The 26142-nt window shown below is 40.3% G+C and overlaps 1 protein-coding gene across 5 annotated transcripts in view; it reads right to left on the bottom strand.

The window, feature by feature from the left end:
- Tafa2 (TAFA chemokine like family member 2) overlaps nucleotides 1–26142 on the bottom strand; it is a 446228-nt gene that overhangs the window by 34642 nt on the left and 385444 nt on the right. For all 5 annotated transcript variants that reach the window (XR_008221708.1, XM_052753500.1, XM_052753498.1 and 2 more), the window contains 2 exons: nucleotides 1452–1604; nucleotides 302–426 (listed from right to left, as the gene is read on the bottom strand). Coding sequence is in view for 4 of the 5 variants with exons in the window: in XM_052753500.1 (XP_052609460.1) it covers nucleotides 302–426; nucleotides 1452–1604 (278 nt within the window). In the remaining variant the exon portion in view is untranslated. The remainder of the gene's footprint in view (nucleotides 1–301; nucleotides 427–1451; nucleotides 1605–26142) is intronic.

Genomic DNA, 26142 nt, shown 5'->3' with positions numbered 1-26142 from the left:
ATTGTGGCCAGTTGTCTGCCATTTAGAATGCATCCTGATGGGGGTAGGGGGTGTTCATGTTGCTGGCAATATCTTATGAAGAAACAGTGCTCATTAACCAGAAAACATGGAAATGGATGGTATTTGGTAGAAGGTGATATTCTGAAATAAAAATATGCTATGGACAAATGAATGAATGGGAAATTCACATTATATAAAACTATACTCTCATTCTACAACCGCCCCTTCAGATACCACAGCGCATGTCCTGTTCTCCACTAATTCAGAGATCGCCTCCATCCCAGGCTGGCTGTCCACTTACCCTAGTTGTTTTCACTTTATTTCCTGATGAACAGCTCCATCCTTTCCGATCTGGAAGGACTTTACACTCCTCTCCCTCCAGACACGGCTGCATATGACACCACCATTTCTGTTCCACTATGGATGCTACAAGGAGAGAGAAAAATCAGCTCAATATTTCTATTTGGGATTGCCATGGGACAAAATTCACTGATCTAGCTAATATAGTTTGTATTTTCAAGAACGTTTTCTTATATATAAAATTTTATTTTACCACAATAAGGACATATGGGATATATAATATTAATACATGTCTAAATGTTCAACAGAAAGTAATAACTTTACTTACTATGTTGAAGGATGTTTCAAGCGAAAACACAGACTTCATGAGACTAATATATTGAAAAGCCCTGCACCGATTTATATAAATACGTAATAAACTATACCCATGCCCAGATGAATCAGTATTTTAAAGTCAACAAAGCTGCTACCCCATGAGCAAGCTGAAAATCAGGAGAGTGTATGTAGACTTAATATGTTTTTCTCTTTCTCTTTATTATAAACAGTAATTTCTTCACAAGGAATAGGCCACATAAAACAGTTACTGTTTATGATGTAACAATTACCAGCCTCACACAAAGATTTATAATCTAGTATAATAATACGAACTATCAAACAAGGAAACCAATATTTACGTCCATCTCCATTGAAGTCATTTTATGTGAATTTTATCTGCAGCCAGTGATTTGTGTACATGGTGTTGACTTTTTTTTTCTCTTATTCTTAAAATAAGAGAAATTCTTAAAATTCTTAAAAACTCTGTCCAGGGATTTTGAACACACATTACTTAACCCTCTATAGCCATCTTGCATTTCCCAAGTAATTTATGCATCTGCTATCTACCAGGAAATCTACATTTCATGGCAACAGTATCAGAAGCACACATTGACTGACTGGAACCTCGTTATAATGCTGTTGTAACAGGACTATGTGAGATGTGATTAACCCTAGCTAGAGGTATTTATGTCACCCACAAAAAAAGCCCCCAAATCACTTCTTTTCTGCCATGTGATTTACTGTGTGGCCCCCAGGGAGTGACTCCAGTAGATAGCATTATAGGGGGGTTCCAATCCTGACTATGTTGTTACGATGAGCAATGGAAGAGGTCGCACCATCCACACAAGATGGAGCAGCTCGTGTGGTGCCTGCCACCTGCCCAGGGAAGCAGGAACACTTGACCGTTTGGGACCGCTCTTCTATCTTGTTCTTATTACAGCATCTGTGCAGGGCCACCACCTCGCAAGTTCCCGTTTTAACATGGTGAGCTGTGCAAACAGAAACAGAAGATTAAAAACAATGTTGAGAAAGCTTCGGACACTTCTTTTCCTGTTTTTAATTAGAAATACAGTGAACACAGCTCTATAATGAATCTGCCATGCATGGAACCAGAAACACAATGATGTTGACTCCATAATGCAGATTTTATTTCTTTTCTAAATGTGCTGAGACCATTTCTGTCAGTAAATGCTTGGTGAGGCAGGAACAATTAGTGATGAGATTAGAATGAGCTGTTACAGGAATCTGAAAGATAGAAGCAATCTGTGGTGCTGTAAAAAACATATTTATTTGTGCATTTCATACCTGTCTGTTCAATCTGCTAATCACCAGAACGTAAACCCCCTGGAGGTGGTGCCCTGCAATGGGCTTGTTGAGGCAGGCCATACAATCACAGCAGTGTGATGTAACAGTTGTGACCCTTTTCAGGATAAAGGGTGAGACTTTGGCAGAGGACGCCCTCTCAGGAAGCAGTGAACTTGTATGAACACTGTATCCTTAGCATTTTCTGCCCAGTTTCCTTGGAAATAAACTAATTGGAAGAGTCTAAAAGTACCACCGTTTGCCTACATGTTCCAGTGAGTGTCGGGACCCACACACTCATTCCTCTTTCCATTTTGCCCGAGGGGACAATTGCCACCCAATGGCATCAACCGCAGGCAGAACGTGGATGGAAGGCAGCCACTTGGAAAGCCAGTCTCACAAGCTGCCAGGCTCACATAACCATTTTTCTAACCTCAAAGTAAGACAACCAACAGAGCTTTGGGGATGATTGAAAATTCATGAATCTCATGACTCTAGTTTGTCTACATCAGTACTGTTCTCTCCCCCCACATTTCTTCTCCAACGTATTGTCCTGACTGTGGCATGACAGATCACAAAGTTCCATCTCCTAAGATGAAGAGCAGCTTTAGAAATAAAATTAAGCATCTACTAAAAGAATAGGTATTCATAGAACATTTTAATGTAACATTCAAAGGGAAAATTAAATAGGTAGGAAATCTGGTATAGTTTAATATTATAAACACCTTGGACCTCCTCTCCCCGTAAATAATATCAGTGCATCAAGCATTTATATCAACCTGCCTGTTAGAGATGAGCAATGGAGTTCGCAGTAACTCAGGTTAGGTAGCTTGCTTAAGCTTTTGGGGAGTGAAAATCTTATGTAGCATAACTTCTTATCCCTCCACATGAAACCAAGAAACTGAGGTGTGACATACAATTTTGAGAGATACTTCTCAGAACAGTCAGGAAAAGGATGTGATCTTCAATGTCACAGATATTTGTATCACTCTAAACGCAATGGGAGAAGTTCTTTATGTTTGATTCAACTGCATGGATTTAAACAGACGCTAAAATATAGAAGACCCAGACTTCCAGCCCAACCTTCTTATGCTCTATAGTGTTCTCGTGGTTGAGCATGAGTCAGTCACTCTTAACTTCGCAAATACACTATGTTTTGTGTTTTAATACACAGATTATACTGCCTGATGCACTGTACCTGGTGACAGTTAAAATGAATGAATACCACACATCACAAACTTCTCTGAGAACTGGGGACATGATAAATTAAAAGGACAAAGTCTGTTCCTGTCCTCGGAGAGCTTATATTGCTGGAGAGAAAACAAATAATAAATGCCCAAGTAAATTATGAAGTAAGTAAATATTTGAAAGAAATCCAGTGCAGAAATGTGATTGAGAGTAATTGAGCAGGGGAGGAACTCACGTCTACATTGGAATGTTTCAGGGTACTCTCTAGTGTGGATATAGTTTGAATGACAGGCTGAATTAGCACCCTTTATAGGGACCTAAGGAAGGAAAGAAAACAGAGAAAAGAAACGCACTAGCCTGTTTCTGAAACTGGGAAATGTTCTCCTGTGCTGATAATATGGCCAGAGTGGCTGGGATGTGAGTGGACCAGGGAGGAGCTGAGGGAGAAATGTGGGGCTCCTGTGGCATCTAATAGAGGTTAGCTGTTGCTTTTCATGTTTTAGAAGGGAAAGTCTTTGGATAGGACAGGCATCGTCATGCTCAGGCAGCTCAGCAGTACCTGATATGAAGAAGGTGAGGGTGAGTGGCTATAGGATTCTAAGTGCTAGGAGGTTCAATTAGATGGTGGGCTGTAACAGTTATGGGGGAGACCAGCAGGGGAGGGATGTTTCAGTGGAACACTTAATCATGAACTGAACAACTAGAAGCTGATGGTCTGCTGGGCAGTGGTAGCTCTGAGCTTTAATCCCAGCACTCAGGAGGTAGAGGCTGGTTGGTCTTCATGTTCGAGGCCAGCCTGGTCTACAGAGCGAGTTCCAGGAAAGCCAGGACTACACAGAGAAACCCTGTCTTGAAAAACCAACAATAAATGAATAAATAAATAAATAAATAAATAAATAAATAAATAAATAAATAGTTGATGATCTAATGGAAAAGGCCTAAAAGTGGGGGGCAGGGTTGGCAGGAGATCAGTGGAGGGAGAGGAGCATTATGCTTGTTTGGGCCCTGATAAGTGCAAGGTTGATATGATTATATGTAAACAAATGAGGGAACTATTTACGAAGTGGAGCTTAGAGAATAGAGTTGGGCTGCAAAAACACACAACCCTGAGAGCCTAAGTCTATAGGTTGTATGGAAAGCTAGAAACTGAATGAGACTCTTGTGGGGATGTGACCTACACAGAGGAGGGAAAGGAAATGGGAAAAGGAAGTGAGCACTAATGGTGGATACAGGATGCAGAAGACTGCAGGACTGAGGGAGGCCAATGAAGAAAAGGAAAAATGCATAGAATAAGAGCACTGAAGAGCAAAGAGTGAAATGTATCCGAAGGCAGGGATTGATCTGTCCTGTCAAACCTGCTGAAGATCCAATTAAACGAAAAGAAGTAATTGTCCATTTAGAAAGCAATATGCCCTGGATCACTAAGGCAATCCCAGGCAAAGAGAATAAATCTTTGACAAAGACATCAAGAACGCATGAAGGGAAAAGGCGGGTACTTTCAATAAAAGTTATTGTGGCACCTGAACACCCAGAAGAATAAAATTAGAACCTTACCTTACACTACATAGAAAAAGCAAAACAAAATTAACCCAGGACTTAAATGTGGGACCTGGAAGTACAAAACTGTTAGAGTAAAACATACACTGAAAATGTCTATGATGTTGGTCTGAGCAATATTTGCTTTTCAGATATAACTGCTGTGGGATGTTCTGTATGCTGTGAAAATGTGTTGCTCTGATTGGTTGATAAATAAAATGCTGATTGGCCAGTAGCCAGGTAGGAAGTATAGGTGGGATAAGCAGAGAAGGAGAATTCTGGGAAGAGGAAGGCTGAGTCAGGAGACGCCAGCCCTCTGTCCAGGGAGCAGCATGTAATGGCACACAGGTAAAGCCACGGAACACATAGTGACATACAGATTAACAGAAATGGGCTGAGTTTAAGTGTAAGAGCTAGTCAGTGGTAGGCCTGAGCTAATGACTGAGCAGTTTTAATTAATATAAGCTCTGTGTGTTTACTTGGGTCTGAGCAGCTACAGACCAGTTGGGACACAGGAAAACTTGCAACTACAGGTAACTTCAAAAGCACAGGCCACAAAAGCAAAGATTAAAAAAATAGATGATAGCAAACTCAAAAAAACTGTGTGGCAGAACATAATCAAAGGAGAAAAAACTGATGGAGTAAGCTAATATTATCCCAAAAAAGGTGATTCTAATAAGTAAAAGGGCTAATAATAGTAAATGGCTGATATCCAAAATACTTAAGGAGCCTAAACAACTCAAAAGCAAGAAAGCAATTAGCCAAATTTAAGATAGACAACTTACGAGAATAGAGATTTATCAAGAGAGGATGTAGACATGGCTAACAGGGATATGAAAAATGCTCAGAATCCTTAATTATTCATGTGATATAAGTCGAAACAGCACGAGGTATCATCTCTGTTGAAGTTATTATCAGAAGCAAGTGTTGAAAGGTGTTGGCATGTGGAGGAAAGGGAATGCTTGGCTACTGTCACTGGGGATGTAAATGGTTCCAGACATATGGAAAACAGTGTGCAGGAACGTCAGACACAAAAACTGAACTACTGTTTGATCTAGCAACCCCAATGTAAGGATACATTCAAAGGGAATGATGTTCATATGTTGAGGAAAACTCTGTGCTCATGTGTTCACCGTAGCTTTATTGACAATAGCCAAGAAATAGATCTAATCTAAGTGTCCATCAGTGGGCAAACAGATAAAGAAAATATATGGTACATATAAATGAAAGGACGCTCTTCAGCATAAAAAGAATGTAATCATTTTTTTACAATATAGATGGACCTCTAGAATATTGTATCTTTGAGGGAGGAAGCTAGGCACAAAAAAGAAGAGTATGATCTCATTAACATGCATGATATGAAGAACTGAGGGGAGGATAACAGTAGTTACCAGGCACTAAAGTGGAGAAGCAAATAATGTTTGTCAAGGGAGACAAAATTTAGGTTAGAAGAATGAATTCAAGAGATCTGTTATACAACAATACAACATGGTGATTATAGTTAATGATGTATCCTATTCTTAAAAATGTCTAAGAGAATAAATTTTAAGTTTTATTTCACAAAAAAATGCACAAGGAAATTCACGTACTAATTGATCCGATACAGCAATTTTAGAAATATGCTTATTTTAAAATATCAATATGTACAAGACAAATTCAGTCAATTTTGTCAATTAAAATTAGAAGAGTAAGTATAGTGGATAGAGCATAAATTGAAATCATAGTAGATGGATTCAAATCTAGGCTCCTTTCTGTAACTGTTTTATCTGAAGGAACGTATCCACTATCTCCAGACAGTAGTTTTCTTCATCTACATTCGGGATATTATCTACAAAAGGTTAATTTAAGGATGAAATGAGGTTATATGTAGAACATATTTAGAACATTGTTGGTCCTATAGTAGACATTTTTTAAATTATCTGTTATCATTTTGACAATGGTAATCGTCAAGTACTGACTACTTGGCTTAGGCACAAGACATGTTTAATGGTAGGGGAAAAATAAAAGCATACTTGAAGTAAGCACAGTAAAGACTAGGTATGAGGAAAACAGAAGCATACTGGCAGGAAATACAGTAGAGAACAGGAGGTAAGATTGTAGAGAGAATAATAAAAATTTCTTTCAAAACAGATTTCTGTGAAAGCGAGAAGAGAATAGAGCAATAGCTGGAAAAACTGTGAAACCAACAGAATTTTGTAAATGGATGTTAAAAAAAAAAAGCATTCTCATTTTCTGACCTGTCTATTTGAGAGAGAGAAAATGACAGTACAGGAGGGAAATGGGCAATCGAAGAAGAATCCTCTCAAGGAGGAAGAAGGAAGTGAGATTCAGGGTACCTAGGGGGAAGTCACATTAATGTGATATGGAGACACAATTCACATTAGCAAGACTAAAGGGGGAAGATGTGTGTCTGGAGGTAACAAGGGGTGAGCAGATTGAGCGAGGAGAAGCTGAGGTGCTTGGACACCTGATTTCATCTACTCTTCCTATGAAGGAAGAGAATTTGTTTTGAGAAGAAAAAAGGAGCGCATGAAGCAGGTATCCACAGAAATAGAAATCTTCTGGGAAGAAGAAGTGGGAGTGGACAGGGATTTAGTTTATACACACGATCACTTGCAGAGAACATGCAAAATGAAAAGTGCCTGCGTTTACAGAGCAGGTGAGGCAGAATGTCTGTGTGATTACAGATTATTTGGGATGCTGGAATTTGGGTAATGATTTAGGAAAGCAGAGATGAACTGCAGTGGCTATACGGTAAGGCTCCCCAGATGTCTCTCCCAGGAAGGCTGGACCATTTCATCACAAGGGAATACATACCACTCTAAGTTCAAAGGAACTCCAGAGCTTGACTTCAGAATTCCTAAATTTTCTTTTGACCAACTCCCCCACCCCATGCTGATCTATATCTTTCCTCTCACAGGCTTGACTTCTCCGTTCATGGTCCACACAACCTGGAGCTGCTGCCATGACTCACCAGCTACCCTGTAATACCTTGATTAAATGCATTTCAAGACTTGTCTCACAAATCCTCAAGACCAATTTCCCTGTGACTAACCAGAATCCATTCACCATTGCTGCCCACTTTAAAAGACCTGTGGTATACTCTTGGGTCCTCTGCTTCATTCCTTTTTTCTTCTCCTTCTACAGTAGATAGGTGCCCCTCATAAACCTCCTGACTGATTCCCATATGATATTAACTCATCCTTCCCCTTCAACTGCTGGCTCTGCTTTTCCATCCCAGAATAGTGGTACCTTTGCTACCATTAGAGTAGCCAAAATTACCTGATGTGATCTATACCATTTAGGCTGTAAGAGTTGGGAGGTATTAGACAGGTAGAGCTGGTCACCAGAATCAAGATCTAAGGAGAACTGGAGATGGAGGAGTGGTTCTTGAAGGTACTATGATCAAAAGACTGTAGACTTTGTCTAGTTAGATATTATGAGGGCTAGGAGTCCAGAAAGGGAGGGTGAAGCAACAGAGAGGAGGGATGTATGGTGGCAGACCTCCCAAACATTAATTCAAACGGGTTAAGGTAGAGAGAGCCCATCAACAAAGGAGGAAAAGAACTAGAAGAGCTGACCAAAGGATGTTTGAGCTTAAGAATGAGCTAAGCTGCTCAAGATCAGCCAGGACATGTGCTGTTTCCTGAGGATTGTGTCTATAGAGAAAGTGAAAGGAATACTTAGTATCTCGGGAAGTAGTCAGGTATTGAGTACCATACAAATGGAGCTAAGTCTGTTGTTAGATGGTAGAGAGGAAGATACAACAATAGGGATGATCTGAGAAAGAAGGAGAGGACTGTCTGCCTGTTTCCTCTCATGCCTGCTGGAGAAAGCTTCCCGGAAAGCCTGGGAAAGTGTCCATCAACATGAAGACATAGTGGGGGTTGATGACAGGGTGGCATATGAGCAAAGCCATTCTGCCAGTCTTGCCCTAGAACATGTCCTTAGGCTTGGTAGGTGGGAGAAGGAGGTGGCTGGAGAGCCCTTTAATGGGACACCTAAGAACAGATAATGCACTGAGGGTCAATGCTATGAAGAGTCTGTGGCAACATGGGGGCATAGAGGTAGATCCTAAGTAAAATGAGCAGTGATGGATATTTCACATGAAACTGATTGTGCACAGCAAAAAAGGAGGGCTTGCTGCAGGCCAAAAGGGACAATGAGACCATCACTGAAGACACAGCAAGAATCTTTAGAATGGTGTCCTTTTATCTAGTTAGGGGGCCTCATCCCGGGGTGTAACAGGATGACCTGAGAAAAAGGCTGAGAGGATAATGGAATTAACAGTGGAGACAGTCGCTAAGTCAGTGAAATCAGAAGAGTCCTGAGAGAGACTGCAAAGAAAGGCCATCTACATATTGGAGGAGAGTTCTGAGAGTGAGGATAAGGTTCAGCGGGTCCTAAAGAAGTGAGCGGTAGGACAGAATCCCTGGGAAAGTACTGTTCAGACCTAGCTGAGTTAATATTTACATGCCCAAGTGAATGCGGAAATGTCTTGGCAAGACATTGTTGGGGCAAGAGTAATAGTCAAGAAAGTATCTTTGAGATCCAGGAATGAGAGATGAGAGGTGAAAGGTGAAATGTGGGGTAGAGGGTGTAAGGGTTAAAGACCATCAAGTGAATAAGAATTACGGTTTGACTGAACAGGCACAGGTCTTGGACTAGGCAATGAGAGCTGTTTGGTTTTTTGACTGCCAGAATAAGAGTATGATGGGGAGAATTATTAGGAAATAAAATATGAGTTTTGAGAAATGCGATAATTATGGGGTTAAATATCTTGAGTCCCTCAGGAGTGAGCAGATACCGGATCTCACACACAAATGCAGAGGGTCTTATAATTGATCACATTAAAGTACGGTGGGTGGTGATAATGCAAGAGGAGATATCTTAGACCTGGGGATAAACAGATAACAAGAGAGTAGGGGTCTCATTAAGGAGGATGAAAGTCTGAAAAGCAGAGCAGAAGGAAGGGAGTCGTTGTGTGGGGGACTTGCAATAGAAAGCTAATAGGGACATAGGATTTTTGGAGAGGGTAACATCCCAGGAGAGGGGTCAGATGATTGGGACTAACTATTCAGGAATGGGATTGTAAGAGCTAGAGGATCAGGGAGTTTTCTGTGAGGTTGTGTCTCCCCGGAATGTCAGAAGCTACACCCACAAAGTTCCATCAACATGACCTTTCTAAACATGAGCTGAACAAGGATAATACTAATAGACATGCCAAAGTGGACCAGGAAAAGCCAAGAGACGTCAAGCCTACACAAAGAACTACAGGCAACTCAGGAATGCTGAGAGTGGGAGAAACAGTCTTCCCAAAGGAGAGAACGTGATGTGGTTATCCAGGGTCAAATGGCCAACCCTGAGAACATCCATACATGTCAACATTTTAAAGACTGGGCAAGTTGTACTTGTGTACTGAGGAATAGATAGATTAGATAGATAGATAGATAGATAGATAGATAGATAGATAGATAGATAGATAGATAGATAGATAGGTAGGTAGGTAGGTAGATAGATAGATAGATAGATAGATAGATAGATAGATAGATAGATAGATAGACAGATAGATAGATAGACAGATATATGATAGATGACAATGACAGATGATCGATAGACAATCAATCTTGCATTCAAAGTGCAGTGACAAAACCATCCACTTTCAATATTCTAAATGCTGTAATATACAGCACAGAAAGTGAGATAGCTAAAAAAATAAAAAAGGAAACATCTAGAGTAATTTAATTCACCTTAATATGTGTTTGCAAACGTACAAATCATTAGCTATGTATCTTAACTTCCTATTATAATAACCAACTTCTTGGAGACAGAGACTAATTTTTCATGTACACAGCTCAGTATGTGGTATGTGTTTCCATAAATGGAAAATAAGCAATTTAGGAAGGAAAAACTAGTGCCTGTAGTTTTCCTCTAAAAGGTTAATGAGATGGTAGGAAATTCAGACTAGAATTCTCTATGTAGACTCAGACAAAGCTAATGATCAACTACTCTAATATTAAGGCTTTCCAAATTAACAAAATAGGCTTCTCAGAAGATCAGGTAGCATCATATGAAAATGATAAAAGAGCTCTGGAGAAGATTTAAATAAAAAAGGAACAGCTTTCTTCATATCACAGTTCCAAAGTCACCGACACATGCACACTTACACACACACACACACACACACACACACACACACACACACATCCTTGTTATATTTTCTCTTCATTCATAAGCTGCATAAGCAGAAATGTCTTCAGGGTTTCCGTGAAATCAGACATGTCTGGGTTTCTTGGACTCCTTAACATGGCACACAAAGTTTGCCAGCTCGCCTGAGGTTTTGATCCCACATCTCACTTGAGCAATAGGACCTTCGTCCTTATTCTGTTCCCAGAAACATGTCCTTAAAAGGTTCTCTTGCATCACAAATTAAGATCCTAACTGTAACTAGAGTTTTCCTGCCTGGCCCACAGTCAGGACAAATCTCTCTCACCTGCCAGTCCCACAGCCACTCAGACCCGACCAAGTAAACACAGAGACTTATATTGGTTATAAACTGTATGGCCGTGGCAGGCTTCTTGCAAACTGTTCTTACAGCTTAAATTAATCCATTTCTATAAATCTATACCTTGCCACATGGCTCGTGGCTTACTGGCATCTTCACATGCTGTTTCTCATCGTGGCGGCTGGGGCAGTGTCTCTCTGACTCAGCCTTCCACTTCCCAGTTTTATTCTCCTCCTTGTCCCGCCTCCTTCAGCAAATCCTACCGGTGCGCGCCACCACAACTGGCACTTGCTATGGCTCTAATAGCTCTGACCCCCGGGCAACTTTATTTATTAACATACAATTAAAATCACATTTCAGTACAAGTAAAATACCACCACACCTAACCATTTCGCCCTGCTGTGAGGACTAGTACCTCCTGGCACGGTGTTTAGTGAGACTTTTACCAAAGCCTTTGTTTCCAACGGCTGTTTTGTCATACTAAAATGCACCTCCAGAAGAAAAAGCACAAGTTAAAACGACTTGGCTTGTATGACTAGATTTTTAAAATTATATATGATATATATATATATATATAGAGAGAGAGAGAGAGAGAGAGTAGTAGACTGGGTATAACATACACATGATGTGGCCAGGTTTGATTTGTTAGCTGTGGACCCAACCAAAAACAAATGGAGGATAAAATGAATTTACATAAAAATGATATTTATATGAATCTTTCACCTTTAGTCATAGTCACAGAACTTAAGCTTAATATTTACAAGCAAGAATATGAACACCAGATTCCATATGTAAAATAACTCATCCAGCCTGGGAGCTATTTGCAGACTGGTAGCACTGGCTAACATTTTTAAATATTTACTATGTGTCAATCATTTCATCTTATCCAACAATGAACACCGAAGGGGAAGATTACTATTACCCCCAGTTCACAGAGAAAGAAATTGAGACAACGTTATGTAAAACTTCTCAAGGTGGAACAGCTAATAACAGATAAATCAGAGTCTTCACCCTGCTCTAGACATCATGGCCTTAATGATTTCTTATCGTGGCTCTTCTGAGGTACTCTAAACACACATCCCAGAGGATACAAGTGTGGTAACCACTAAAGGACATGGGCTCCCACTGAGAAATGATTGAGTTGAAGCCCATCTTGACCTATACTCTGATAACGCTTTATCCAAGTTCAATTATTTTGCAAATAATGGGTTTGATTATTTCTAGGCTCACTCCCTAGAGTCCTTATATAGACTGAACAAGCTAAGTCCTAGGAAGCTCTTTTTAAAATGCTATAATACTACTTAGGAGTTAACGATGTTTATTTTTATCATTAGTGAAATTAACATATATCAAAATGATGACAGGCACGGAAGCAAAAAAAGGCATAGCTGTAGAGAAAGTTATCTGCATTGTATAGAAGTTCTAATTCCACCTTTCAAAAACTCTCTGTACACTTAATTGTGTTGACAGAAGAAGGATGTGAAAAAAGCTCGCTCTGACACTTAGCTACAAAAGAGTAAATTTAGCATCAAGTCGTGAATTTGTTCCTACTCGCTTTCCTCTCCATTAGATTTCAATTCTTATTTGTATTTGGATTTGTCTCATTGATTCTGAAATTTTGTTTTTCTTCATATACTCCTATTTAATAGTTTTGCCCAGCTCCAGTCCGTCCCTGGAGAGTCAGTATTACACCTTCTAAGTGGAAATAAAGCATGGCCTATATGCACCAATGGTCATCTGAAACACAAGCTAGTTAGTGGATTTAGGTTGCTGTAAATCACTCTGAATGGGGAAAAAAATGTGCTGAAACAAAAACTTTTCGAGACAGCTAATTTCTCACTTTTATTCATTAGTGTGAGAAGCGAAGGTGTATTTTTAGACTCTCATGCCAGAGCAATCTAATTAAAAGCAAATGGTCATTTAAATAGCAGGATGAAATTTCCAAAGTTCCCACAATTCATAAAACCAGGATGATTAGGTTAGGGAGGAAATAGCCAAGTGACAATTTTCTAAAATTGCTGCACAGGAGGTGGGGGAGAAATGAGATTAAAATATTGGGACAAGAAGAGGGTCACTATATGGTGACGACCCATAACTTTTAACTCAACAGAACAGAGTTTGTTAACAAAATGCTCAACTTGAGCATACCCAATGCTTCATGGAGAGAGAAGGCGAGGAGGAGATTCATTCACACAATAAATTTTCAACTCAGGCCTCAGTTCAATCACAGAATTTTACCTTCTATATATATATACATCTTAAATTATAATTTATGTCAGGAAAGTTAATATAAGGAACACAGTCCCTTTATAAATGGCTCAGCAAATTATTTGTAAAGACTTCCTTGCAAAGGATGTGTTGGAGCAATAAAAGCTAAGCATGTCGAAATTTAAACATAAACCACAGAACTGTCCTGTGGAAGCATATTGTTATCTGGCTTCTGGAGTTCCAGGAAGTATTTAGCAGAACATGTTTCAAATGGTACCCCTCTTTCCTAGGGTAATGTGATGCCTCTGCTTCTTGAGCCAAAAATGTGCTGTCTTCACAATTTCTTATTTAATCAAAAACACAAAAACCAATTCTCCTCCAGATGTATTCTCTAGTACCACTTTTCCCAGGAGACAAGCTCCTACCTTTAAAGTAGGAACCAGTAAATTTTCAAGCCCTGATCACACTTCCTATGTGTGCCTCATAAGAAAAATTTATTTTGCAAGACCATTAAAATTTACAACTAATAAAAAAGGCCTATCAGGAATACATAATTTATTACTGGTAGTGTTGCATAATTTATTTATTATTTTTCTAATGGCAGTCATTGGAAGTGGATTTTCTGTTTAATCCTAAATTGTACAAAAGTACAAAAAATATCTGATCATTCCCAATTCCCCAAGACTATAAGAGGTACATTGTTCTTTTATGATTAGTAACATCCCTATAGGTGTTGTAGGGTGGAATACGGTGAAACTTAAATGCTTCTTGAGGGAAATGGAGAGATTAAACTAACAGAGGAAGGGGATCTGGATTCTCCTGCATGGAGCTCAGCCACTGGAGAACATGATGTGGGTAAGTTCTTAGGTCTTTGGGTCTCTTATCTCTTATTTACAACCTAGGGAAAGCAGGATATATTTAGAGTGAATTTAGTGTTAAAGATTGCTTCCAACTCAAAATTCTATAGGTTTGTGAAGTGACTACACAAACTTCACTACTTCACTACAATGAGTACAACCTGGTACATGTAACAGAAAAAGAATTTTGAAGTATGACAGATCCCTAATTCCTTCCAGCCCAACTGATGAACTCTGTGAAGTCACCGAACAATGAGAATCTGGGCAGGGTCCTGAGGTTGGGGGGCTTTAAAAGATGATGATTTCTTAAAGCATCAAACATGCAGACAGCAAACACCTAAGCTCACAGATACTTTCCAACTTCCCTTACAACACAGAAGTGACTTAAGTAACGTTAAAATGTGACTTTATTGGGAGGCAGAGGCAGGCAGATCTCTGTGAGTTCGAGTCCAGCCTGGTCCCCAAAGCGAGTTCCAGGAAAGGTGCAAAACTACACAGAGAAAACCTGTCTTGAAAAACAAAACAAAAACAAAATGGGACTTTAGTTTATCAACTACTATAGCAATGCTCAACCTAGTTAATATAAAATGACGTAATATGAATCGACTAGGAAGAATGTGAGCACATCCTAAGCACTTCTTAGGCAGAATGTCTTGGTAGAAAGAGCAGAAAACAGAAAGCTAGTGTGGATGTACCCTGACTAATACAGCCATGAATTGAGAAAACATTTGTTCGTCTTGCTAATCCTTTCCTCATCTGTAAAATGAAAATTAAGTTTTTGCCATCTGGGTTATAGTGACATTTAAATGAATCAACATCCCTAACAATGCTTTAAAAAGTGCTCCTTGATAAATATTGTGTCGTTCAAGAAGACCTAAATGAATGTACTGGTAAAAATTCAGATATCTAAGGGGGAATCATGGTATTTAGAGAATTAAAGGACAGGGCCAGCAAGATGACCCAGCCACACAAGCCTGGCAATGAGAATCCAATGCCTAAAACCCACACAAAGGTGGAACAAGAGAACCAGCCCCACAAAGGAGGTCCCCTGACCTCCTCCCATGTGGAATGCACCCCCTCTCCACACAATTAAAAAAGAGCATTAATGCTCAACCTTGCCACTTCACAAAAGAAAAAATGAGGCCTCAAAAGATGATCGTTCATACAGCTGGAGCTTCAAAAATCTAAGACTTTAAATTCTGCTTTCTTAAACTCGGGGTCTATGCCACTTTAACTACCAACCCTGACATCTCATGGACCGCTGAATTCTTCTCATTCTGTTGCCAGGACACCTCCTTAGCTCCCTCCCACCTTCATGACTTCTGACTCATTGGCATCCTTAGCATCATTGCCTTTCATAAACACGAGTGTTTTCTCTGGTTTCTCTACTTGCTAGCGTGTTCTTCTACACACACAATATCCCGCAAAGGTCACCCTAGAAGTCCTTTCTAAAAGAAAGTCAATAGTATAGCACCACATTGACTTTTCACTTATCACAGAGTAGGTTCAAACTCGCAGCATACTAAAAACATGTTTCTCTCTGTCCAGCTTTTGTTTTTGTGCTTGTTTTTCTAGCCTCATTTTCCAAATCACACCTGTTTTTCATAGCACTGCAGCTATGAAAGTTGTTTTCAGGATCCTGTGCACAGCACACCTTCATATGTGCTTTTGCTTGGGCTACCTTGCTATTTTTCTAAATTCTTATGCCCCTTTCTAACCCTAGGATACTCTGATCCCATCCTTCAAGATTTAAAGCATCACATTAGCTAATCTACAAAGCCACTAATTAACTCCTGAGATAGACTAAACCATGCTCTTCCCTGAGAGACATTCAGTTAACATCTGGCTTTGTGGTGAGAAGATACTGAGAATCAAACTCTTGGCCTCCACCACTGAGATACCTCTCCAGCCCTGTATTTATGTTTATGAATCTTGATATTTCTCTCTACTAAAATTTAATGAGCAAATATGATTTTCACCTCTGAATCCTCAATTTTTTGCAAAGTTTGAGGTCTATTATAGGAAGCAATTATGCTTAATGGATAAATGCATATGTGATTAATTATAAAAGTTTTCAAAACAGGAGAACAGCTGTAGATTGAATATTTTTTCAGCATTGTATTAGATGAACTCACTGGAAATTGTAAAAACAATTATTCATGTTTTGTTGTTGCTATGTGATGTGTGTGTGTGTGTGTGTGTGTGTGTGTGTGTGTGTGTGTGTGTGTGTATACTTAAACAGTTTGCTTTAATGGAATATCACATCGAATTTCAGGAGACCACATTCAATAAATCCTGGACTGAGGTCAGAAACCCTTTATGTCTATCTTTGTGTCTATTTTTAACTATCCACTTATATTTAGTAAATTATTTAATATTCCTGTAAGGACATAATGATGCTAGAATCCAGCTGTGGTCATGCAGAGAGAGATCTTCACCCTTTCATGGGTACCCTACTGAGACACTGTCTATGACTCTCAAGTCAACAGAAGAGTCCAGTACCAGGGAACTTTATCAAGGAAGTGAGTCAACATCAAAGGGGTGCTGTGGACACAATTGGTGAGGCACACATCCTGCTCTCCATGTCTTTCCTGCTTCTTGCCTGGAATCAACAAGTTGGGCTGCTGGCCATTCCCGTGGAACCTCCCTGATCCTCCTAAAGCTCAAGTACGTACAGGCTCTCATTTCCACCGCCTGCACAGTGAACTCTTTCTCCAGGACTCAGCCATGCTGTTGATCTCTGGTACTAGAGCCTGAACTCTCCTTGGATCCCTCCCCACTGTACTGTTGTCTCTCTGTCCATCCCTGGTACTGATGACTCTTCTAACACACTCCTTATCCCAGTAATCCATCTCAGTGTCCTCCTGACTGTCCCTCCATCAAAATCCTAACAATTCTCGAAGTTATAATTTATCACCTATGAAAATTGCCCACATGAGATAGGAGAACAATTACTGTCACACAGAAAACAAATACACTGTGAAAACAGCTCAAAGTGTTTCTATGTCATAGAAGAAACTTGGTGCATCCATCAAAAAAATCATGGCACAGAGAGAAGATGCAGGCACAAAGATTCAACCATTGCTGGGTAATGGGCAGCTGCGGAGAGACTGAGTTTTTATTTTAGCATGTGGCCCCTCATAAGGAAAACACACACTAATGGATGGCTATATACCCCAGAGTAGATAGGTAGCAATCACTGGACTTGATGGGTTTAAAAGAAGAGTGAGGACACACACAAGGCTGGGTGGGTAGAGAATTAGGATAGTAGATCTGGGAGGAGATCTGGGAGTGGGACAGATACGATCAAAGCAGAATGTATGAAATTCTCAGAGACTTAATAATGATTTTTAAGATACTATCAAGAGAATTAAAACAAAAGCCATAGGCTGGGCAAAGAAAAAAACTGGTAAAAGATGGATCTGACTAAAGGGTCATCTGAAATTTACCAAGAATTTTGAAAACCCAAATAAAAGAACACAAACAACTCGACTAAAAACTGAGCCAGTGACCTTAGCATAAACCTCATCAAACGAGACAAATAAGCCGATGAAAGGCAGTCCTTGCCTTGAGTCAGAACCTCTGCACCTGCTTTTTGCTTTGCTTTTGTTTTGCTTCTGAACTGACAGCTGTCTCCATAGCCTCACATAGGCAAGGGAAACACTCTGCCACTGAGCTATGAGCAAACTCTAACAGTGACAACTGAAAACATTGGCAGGGGTATGAAGTGAGAGGAATGCCCATCATTTTTCATAGGAAATTAGAATTATATAATCTCTTTACAAAAAAGAGAGGGGGAGGGAGAGAGAGAAACAGGAAGGAAATGAAAAGGAAAGGAAAAGAAAAAAGAATTGATAGCTACTTATAAAATTTGACATACTATTGTCACACAATTTCATGATTATACTCTTAGCTGTTTACCCAAACGAACTGAAAACTTGCATCCATTCGGAAATCTGCATGTGGTTATTTATAGCTGCTTTATTCAAAATTGCCAACACTAAGTAACAAAAAATTGCCTTTCTGCACATGAATGGATCAACTGGTACAGCCGGACAATGTAATTTTATTCAATTCCTAAAAGAAATGAGCAATCAGACTATGAAAGGAAATGGAAGAAGCAAGCCTGCTACTAAACCAAAGAGTCTGATCGGAAAGGCTACACACATGTAGGACTCCATCATATGACATTATGAAAGTCAAGCCGGGGACAGTAGTGTGGTCGGAGGATGCCAAAGATTGAAAAGAATAAGGATGCCCAGGAATTGCATATGGGACTTGGGGGGCGGTAACCATAAACTCTGAGACACCATACTAGTCAACTTATCATTATAAATTTCCCTAGACCTACATAATACACAACCCTGAGTGATGATGTGTCCTTGGGGGGCTCAGCAATTCTACGCACATGCCACTTGGAGTCGGTAATGGAAGGCACTATATACCACCTGTAGGGTAGAGAGCAAAGGATAAGACTTTGTAGCTTCTTTAGTTTGTTGTGAACCAAAACTGCTCTAAAAAATAAAATCTTTAAAAATGTAACCATAACAACAAAAACAGGTAAAAATAAAGTGATAAAGGAGCTGGGAGGAGAACAGCCACAGATGGTACTAATTTTTTTTTTTTTTTTTTTTTTTTTTTGGTTTTTCGAGACAAGGTTTCTCTGTGTAAGCTTTGCGCCTTTCCTGGAGCTCACTCTGTAGCCCAGGCTGGCCTCGAACTCACGGAGATCCGCCTGCCTCTGCCTCCCGAGTGCTGGGATTAAAGGCGTGCGCCACCACCGCCCGGCCAGATGGTACTAATTTAAAAACAGAATGATGTGGGGAGGGGTAGGGAGGGATCAGCTCCACCCAGTAAGGGAAAAACACGAGAAAGAACATCAGGACAGAGTTCAAAGGGAGGGAGGACTTCGTCGGACATTATTTAGGTTCCTGCAAGTGTCCAGCTCACCTCAGCAACATTATCTCATTCAGTTTCCTAATCTGGACCAGGCAGTGTATAAGGTCTCCTAGGGGTCTAAACTCCTATAGCAATCTGGAAAGATAGGTTTATGTTTTGTTTACAGTGCGTGTTTGTCCATAGAACACCTACTATTTAGAATCCTATAGTGAAAGGGCTCTAATATAAACCTTTCTAAGGGATAAAAAGTATCTCCTAAACATAATTTAGCTTTCGTTATTAATTGTGGCTGTGATTACAAGCACTTAATTTTTGTGAAGATGAGTTAAGAACAAGACTTATGGAAATAGGTAGCAACCAGGTACTATTGGATTCTTATTTTTTTAGTAGTCCCTGGTGTTAGTTTGGTCTTTGGGAATTTGTCTTTTTCTCCTGAAGTGAACTCAGTATGTACAGTAACAAAACAAGCCTTCCTGAGGAGGGTGAAGCATCCACTATTCAGCAAAGTGAGTTAACAAATCCAAGTCAACTCAACATCTTGCAGGAGGCAGTAGAACTTCTACTGTGTACAAAGGAAATTTGACGGACTCCAACTTTAACAGGGCTGCTGCTAGCAATGTGACTCTGAGCAAGCTACCGACAACAGGCCTCAGTTTCCCCACCTGCAAAACAGTAATTCACCACTTCACAATTTTATTGGTAAGATTAAATATAAATTGGGAAAGGCCTCAGCACTGTAGCTGGTATATAAGTAGTGCTCAGAAAGTATTGGCTGTCAACATGATTGTCATCACCACCATTATCATCATCATCATCCCAACCATCATTATCATCATCCCGACCATCATCATCACTGTCTTCATCATCATCATCATCATCACCACCATCATCACCATCATCATCATCACCGTCATCATCATCATCACCATCATCATCATCACCGTCATCACCATCATCATCATCACCGTCATCACCATCATCATCACCATCATCACCATCATCTTCATCACCATCACCATCATCATCCCTACCATCATCATTGTCACTGTCATCATTGTTGTTTCCATCATCATCAACACTGTCCCTGTGAAAACATTCCTTATGACAAATGACTTAACAAATGTCATGGGTTTAAGCTGCCTTCTTATGTAAGATTCTGTAGGTAACATAAGTGGTTGCACGGTAGTTGATAACAGAGACTCAAGGTCCAGATTACTTGGATTTAAGTACCAGGACTGTCACTTATTTTCTGGGCAATATTTGGCATGCTAATTAACCTGTTTACATCTCCATTTCCTCATCCGTGTATAGAATAAAAAAAATCACAATACCAATCTCTCAGGATTATTATAGGGATACCATTCAATAATACATACAAAGCTTTCACAGTTGAGTCTGGATGTAAAAAATATCTGGTAAACATGTGTTGACAGAACTGATACTTTTCTTAATACCTTTGGAGAAATTGGAGTAGTGACAACCTTAGGGAGCAAGGAAAAACATGGAGCTCATGGGGACTTCAGTTCTTGGTGATAATAACATGCCCTTACATCTGCTATAAATCTGGAAGCTTACTCCCTAAGGTCATATGAACTTGAACTGTAAAGCTTGCTACTGTGCATGGACTTGCTGTAGTTACCATACTCCAAGGCCTTGGGGGACTCCAGATGTATTTTTGTAATATTATTGTGGGGATTAAATGAGATCCTGAATGTCCAGTCGTCAACACTGTTAACTACTACAGATTTTTTTTGTAGCACTCACCCCAACAGTTTACTAGAATCTGAGTTAATTCCTGGACTGTTGCTCTGCACTGTGTCCCTAGACTGTGAAGGAAAGCAGTTACGTTGTCCTGCCACCAAATCTCATTCTCTAAGCATGTTGCCATGAGACCAGTGTTCGCCAGGCTTCTCATCCAGGACACTTTGTGACCGTGACACCGGAGAAGCCTGATGACGAGTCTTGATTTTGCAAATATGCTCTCTCCACTCCAAATTCCATTCTTACTCCTTCTCCTTGTCTTGTGTGACTTCTACCATCCACTTATTCACTGGTTGATTAAATGTTCATTGTAGGGTAGGCACAGCAAACACAAATTCTCCGCTCTCATGGAGAAGACCAACATTAAACACATCACGGTACAGATAGAAGCACAGAAACAGGCTACAGATTCAAGACATCATCCCGGATCTGAGTCGCCTGAACCTGGCACTTAATAACTCTGTTCTTGGTGAATTTTTTAATTGTTTGATTTCAGTTTCTTCTTTTGAGAAATGTAAATACAAATGTCCACTTTTATCTAGAGGAACCATTCTTCTCCATCATGATCCAGCCTGCACCCAACTCTGGGAATCTATTGTAGACCATTAAGGGAACAGAAATGATTTTACTGGTCATCCTTCACATGCAGAGACTACTGGGAAAGACATCATTCTCAGAAATGTGAGTTGTTAAGGGAAGCAAAGTTATGTTTTCAAATCATATAAATAAATAACAGGTCACCACCATATCCTTGTTTTTGAAAATACAAGGCCCTAAGCCCCATGAGGTAAGAAGCCCTGCTCCAAATAACCATGCAAAGCTCAGTGTTCACTATGACCAGGTAGGACTGTAAACCATGAAACAATAGAAACAAATTAGCCTCCTAAAATTAGGCTTTAGTGTTGATCTATCAGATCACTGTAAACTGACAGGATTTTCTTTTCTTAAGGGTATCAGTGTGTGTGTGTGTGTGTGTGTGTGTGTGTGTGTGTGTGTGTGTGTGTGTGTGTGTGTGTGTGTGTATGTGTGTGTAGACAGAGAGTGAGAATCAATAACTGCCAATGTGATAGCCACATAGAACGAGGAGATACACTTTCATTGGGAACTGGTAGAAGAGATCAGAACTTGGAGAGGCATGTCCAAAGTGACCATTTAATTTATCATCTAAATTATGGTTTGTTAGAGAGTAAAAATGACCTGCAGTGAAGATTAATGATGGGAAACCAGGTGTCCAATTGATCTGTTTGGGTGCGGGCTGGAACATATAATCACCATAACCGATGCTCACCCTGATCTACTGCACTGATGCTCTGCCTTGCTAACTGTCTTATTCCATGCACAATACACAGGATTCGGAACATGCTTTCAGGAATTAATCTCCTAGGAACTGGTAGAATATTAACCCACTGGTAGGTGTAACAGGATAAAACCTTGGGAGGACTGAAATTAGTCTGTAGGGGAAAGATTTCCTCAGTGGGATAAGGATTTTTTATTATGATTAGTCAATGCCATTCTTCTCTGCAAAGCCTGAGAGGATACATAGGCAGACCTTGAAGCTTGCCGAGGTACAATGCAGGGGCTGCTTCCCATCACTCATACATGGTGTCTTTGTAACTCTGAATATTACTCCCCAGTATGATAATATCTCTATTAATGAAGAGAATGCAATACAGTCCTTTGATAATTTAAGGCAAAAAGTTTCTAACTAAAAGTACAAATAATAATGGGCTTGACAATATAATTAAGGACATCAAATACAGAAAGATACAATGTGAAAACTCACGGTAATGACCACCCAATACCACAATATATTCCATTTCAACCCACCAGATTTCTGCAAAAGATGACAGAAATCAGATTAAATTAGACACAATTAGAATCCAGGCCACAATATCTGCACAGGCCACATCTCCTCTAGTCTCACAGATACTGGCAGGCACCCTACAAGGAACAGGCCAATGAGTCTGTAACGCCCTAAGAGACTCCGTATGTAGGTACCCATATTTCTCAAATGAGAAATCAAAGTCCAAATAAGGCCTCAACCCTACACAAAGAGCTATAGACAACTGAGAAGAGCTAAGAGGAGGAGAGGTGGATCTTCCCAGAGAACACTAGTTAGTTTTCAAGTGCCAAAGGGCCTTTCCTGAAAGCACACATGCAAACAATAGGATTCAAGAGGCTATATTTAGGAATATATTTACATATTAATACAAATATGCATGCAATAATAATCAATGAAAAAAGAAAAGAGGCCAGGAGACGGAAGGAGAGCAGGGAGGAATATATCGAAGGGTTTGAAGGAAGGAAAAGGAAGGGAGAAATGTAGTTAAAATACAGTCTCAAAAATAAATAACAACCAAAAATTAAATTAAAAAAATAATACTACCAATGGCAACACATCCCTCCAGCCTCTTCCCTGCCTTCTGCTGAGAAATGAGAGAGAGCCTAGTGAAAAGTCCTGCTGGGAAAACCTCTCCCTTCTTCAGTGACTTATAAGACGGGGCCTCTACTCCCATCTGTTGGGATTCTCCTCACCACTCCCACCACACTCTCAGGATATCTATGGCATAAGGACTTGATTTTCTTTGAGTCTCCATCACACTCCTGTCTGTCCATGGCATTAATAATTCTTCCAATAAACTTCTTGCCACAAGAATCCACTTCAATGTCCCCCCTTGAACCATTTTCCTGAGACCTTTCCTACATGTGTATAAATTCAGAAAAACAACATCTTAAACACCATGCCCCTGAGACATCCCTTTGCATGGCCACAGTCTTGCAGAGACAAAGCGGCACAGGAAGCAGGCCCACCACAAAAGCTCTGATCAGTAAGCTCCATTGTAAAGAATGCTGGAAATGAGAAACCAGTTATTTATGAGAATAGGGAGCACGTACATCTACCAAGGAGAGATGTTCCTTGGGATGCTGGTCACACAATGCAGCAAGGCCAACTTGGTGTCAATGCATGTATGTGTTAACTCTAAACACTCCTCTGTCTATGATACTGGGTGGCATACATGGAGGAAAGGATTAAGTACCACTAGTTGTGGTGATATTGTGTTCCCCAATATATCGTGCATCCTAATAAATTCATCTGGAGTCAGAGAATAGAACAGCCACTAGACAGACATAGAGGCCAGAAAATGGTGGCACTCACACTTTTAATTCTAGCATTCCTAAGGCAGAGATCCATCAGGATATCTATGAGTTCAAAGCCACACTGGAAACAGGTAGGCATGGTGACTCACACCTTTAATCCCAGAAAGTGATATCAGAAAGTAGAAAGGTATAGAAGGCATGAAAACCAGGAACTAGGCTGGTTAAGCTTTTAGGCTTTTAGCAGCAGTTCAGCTGAGATTCACTCTGGATGAGGACTCAAAGGCTTCCAGTCTGAGGAAACAGGATCAGCTGAGGAACTGGCAAGGTGAGGTGGCTGTGGCTTGTTCTGCTTCTCTGATCTTCCAGCATTCACCCCAATACCAGGCCCTGGGTTTGTTTATTATTAATAAGAACTTTTAAGATTCGTGCTACAACTAGCAGTACTGAAGAAAGCTTGAGAACTGCGTGTCCAGGCTCTCCCCCTGGACTTCCCTTGTTAGGAAGTTTCAATAAAACTTCCATTGCTGGATATTTTCTTGACTCTTTTGGCAATCTGCCCCACTCCTCTAACTCAGCTAGGCTGGGGACAGCATGGCATGAAAAGGAGAACAAGTGCCAATAGGCATAGCCATGCTGAGACAGGACATACAGAAGAGCCTAGAGATGTGGGCACATCAGATCTTACCCAGACCGGTCTGGAAGAACCAGGCTCTTTCATGACGTTCTCATTCAGAGTGTAGAAGGCAGACCAAGAATGCTGTAACCTAGCTTTGAAATCATTTACTTCCCTCTTGGATGTGTACATCTTCTGCCGGGCTCTTACTTGCCAAAGCCAGCACACCCTTCTCAAGAAATCTGCAGCCATATTTTTGAAACTCCATCAAGACAGACAGGAGCCAGCTACAATCTTAGCAATGAGAATGTGAAGCAGGAAAATCTTGAGTTTGAGGTGAGCCTGAGCTCCCTCTGTAGACATACCTTGTCTGAGAGAGAGAGAGACCTAAGAACACAGAGAGAGAGACCCTGTTTCAGTATCTGTGAGAGGGGGGAAACCTAACTTGGGTAAATAGTAATTAGCAAACACAGGCTATGGTAGCATAATTCTACCATTATCTCCTTTAATATCCTGAAGTTATTTTCTTGATACCTCAATGAATATTTGGAATGTTCCTGACTTTTGTTTCACTGGAGTTGGGTCAGTCTCTCTTCCTGCTGGCAACAGTCTTGGTTTTTACTGCAACAACCCATAATGCAGTCTTCCTTGCTATTTTTCATGAGTATCTGGTACAATGTCTCTTTCCTAGGGCCCAGTTATGGATCATCTGCTTGGACAGCTCAAAACATCGTCAGGTGTAAATCAAATTTGCTTGAATAGGGAGACTGATTTCAGAAGCTCCCGAGAGCCTCTGTCAGCCTCGCCCTCCAGAAACAATTCCTCACCAGCTTGCCGAGGAAGTCAAGTTTTTCTAATGAGGAATAAGCCTCTTGTATAATCAGAGATCAAAGGCTGACTGGTAATGCTGCAGTGTGAGGGCATTTCGGTGCTGGGGTAACCAGTCAATCAATAGGTGTAAGTAGGTCATTACCGGATCCTTCCCTATTTGGATTGGGGAGCCAGAAGCATGAGAATAGGACAAGGAGGGGGGACTGCGGAGAAGAAAAAAGACAGAAAAAAAATAAGGATAAAGACAAATTTGACAGAATTTCCAGCTTTGCCTTCAGGCAGCCTCATCTACCTCCAACTGGGCTAGGATAAGAAGAAGTTGTAGGCAGAGGTACTCTGTCTTCGGCTGCCAACACAAGCAGTGACACTTGGCTTCATTAATGACGATGTTCAGGGTTTATTTTGTTAAACATGCATGCCTTCCCTCTGGGGAAGTAACAGAGACTCCAGAATATCACTGCACTCGAAACTAGTTTTTTCACCTTTCCTAAGATAACGTGCTCCAAACTAGTGTGTACGCACACATGCACATGTAACCCAAGCTCAGGCAAAGTAAAAGACTTATCATTGTCCTGATTATAAATATTGCTGTTATTATCATTGCTGTTATTTTATTTTGAGACAGGATCTCTTTATGTAGCTCAAGCTGGCCTTGACATGGTGATGCTTTGGCTTCCTGAGTGCTGGATTACAAATGAACATTAAACTGTCTGCCTAATAGATATATC

This window comes from Peromyscus californicus, unplaced genomic scaffold (assembly GCF_007827085.1).
Source record: "Peromyscus californicus insignis strain IS unplaced genomic scaffold, ASM782708v3 Scaffold_24__1_contigs__length_46423439, whole genome shotgun sequence".
NCBI lineage: Eukaryota > Metazoa > Chordata > Mammalia > Rodentia > Cricetidae > Peromyscus > Peromyscus californicus.
The sequence above is the reverse complement of the archived record's forward strand: the minus strand, read 5'-3'. Positions and strand labels throughout refer to the sequence as shown.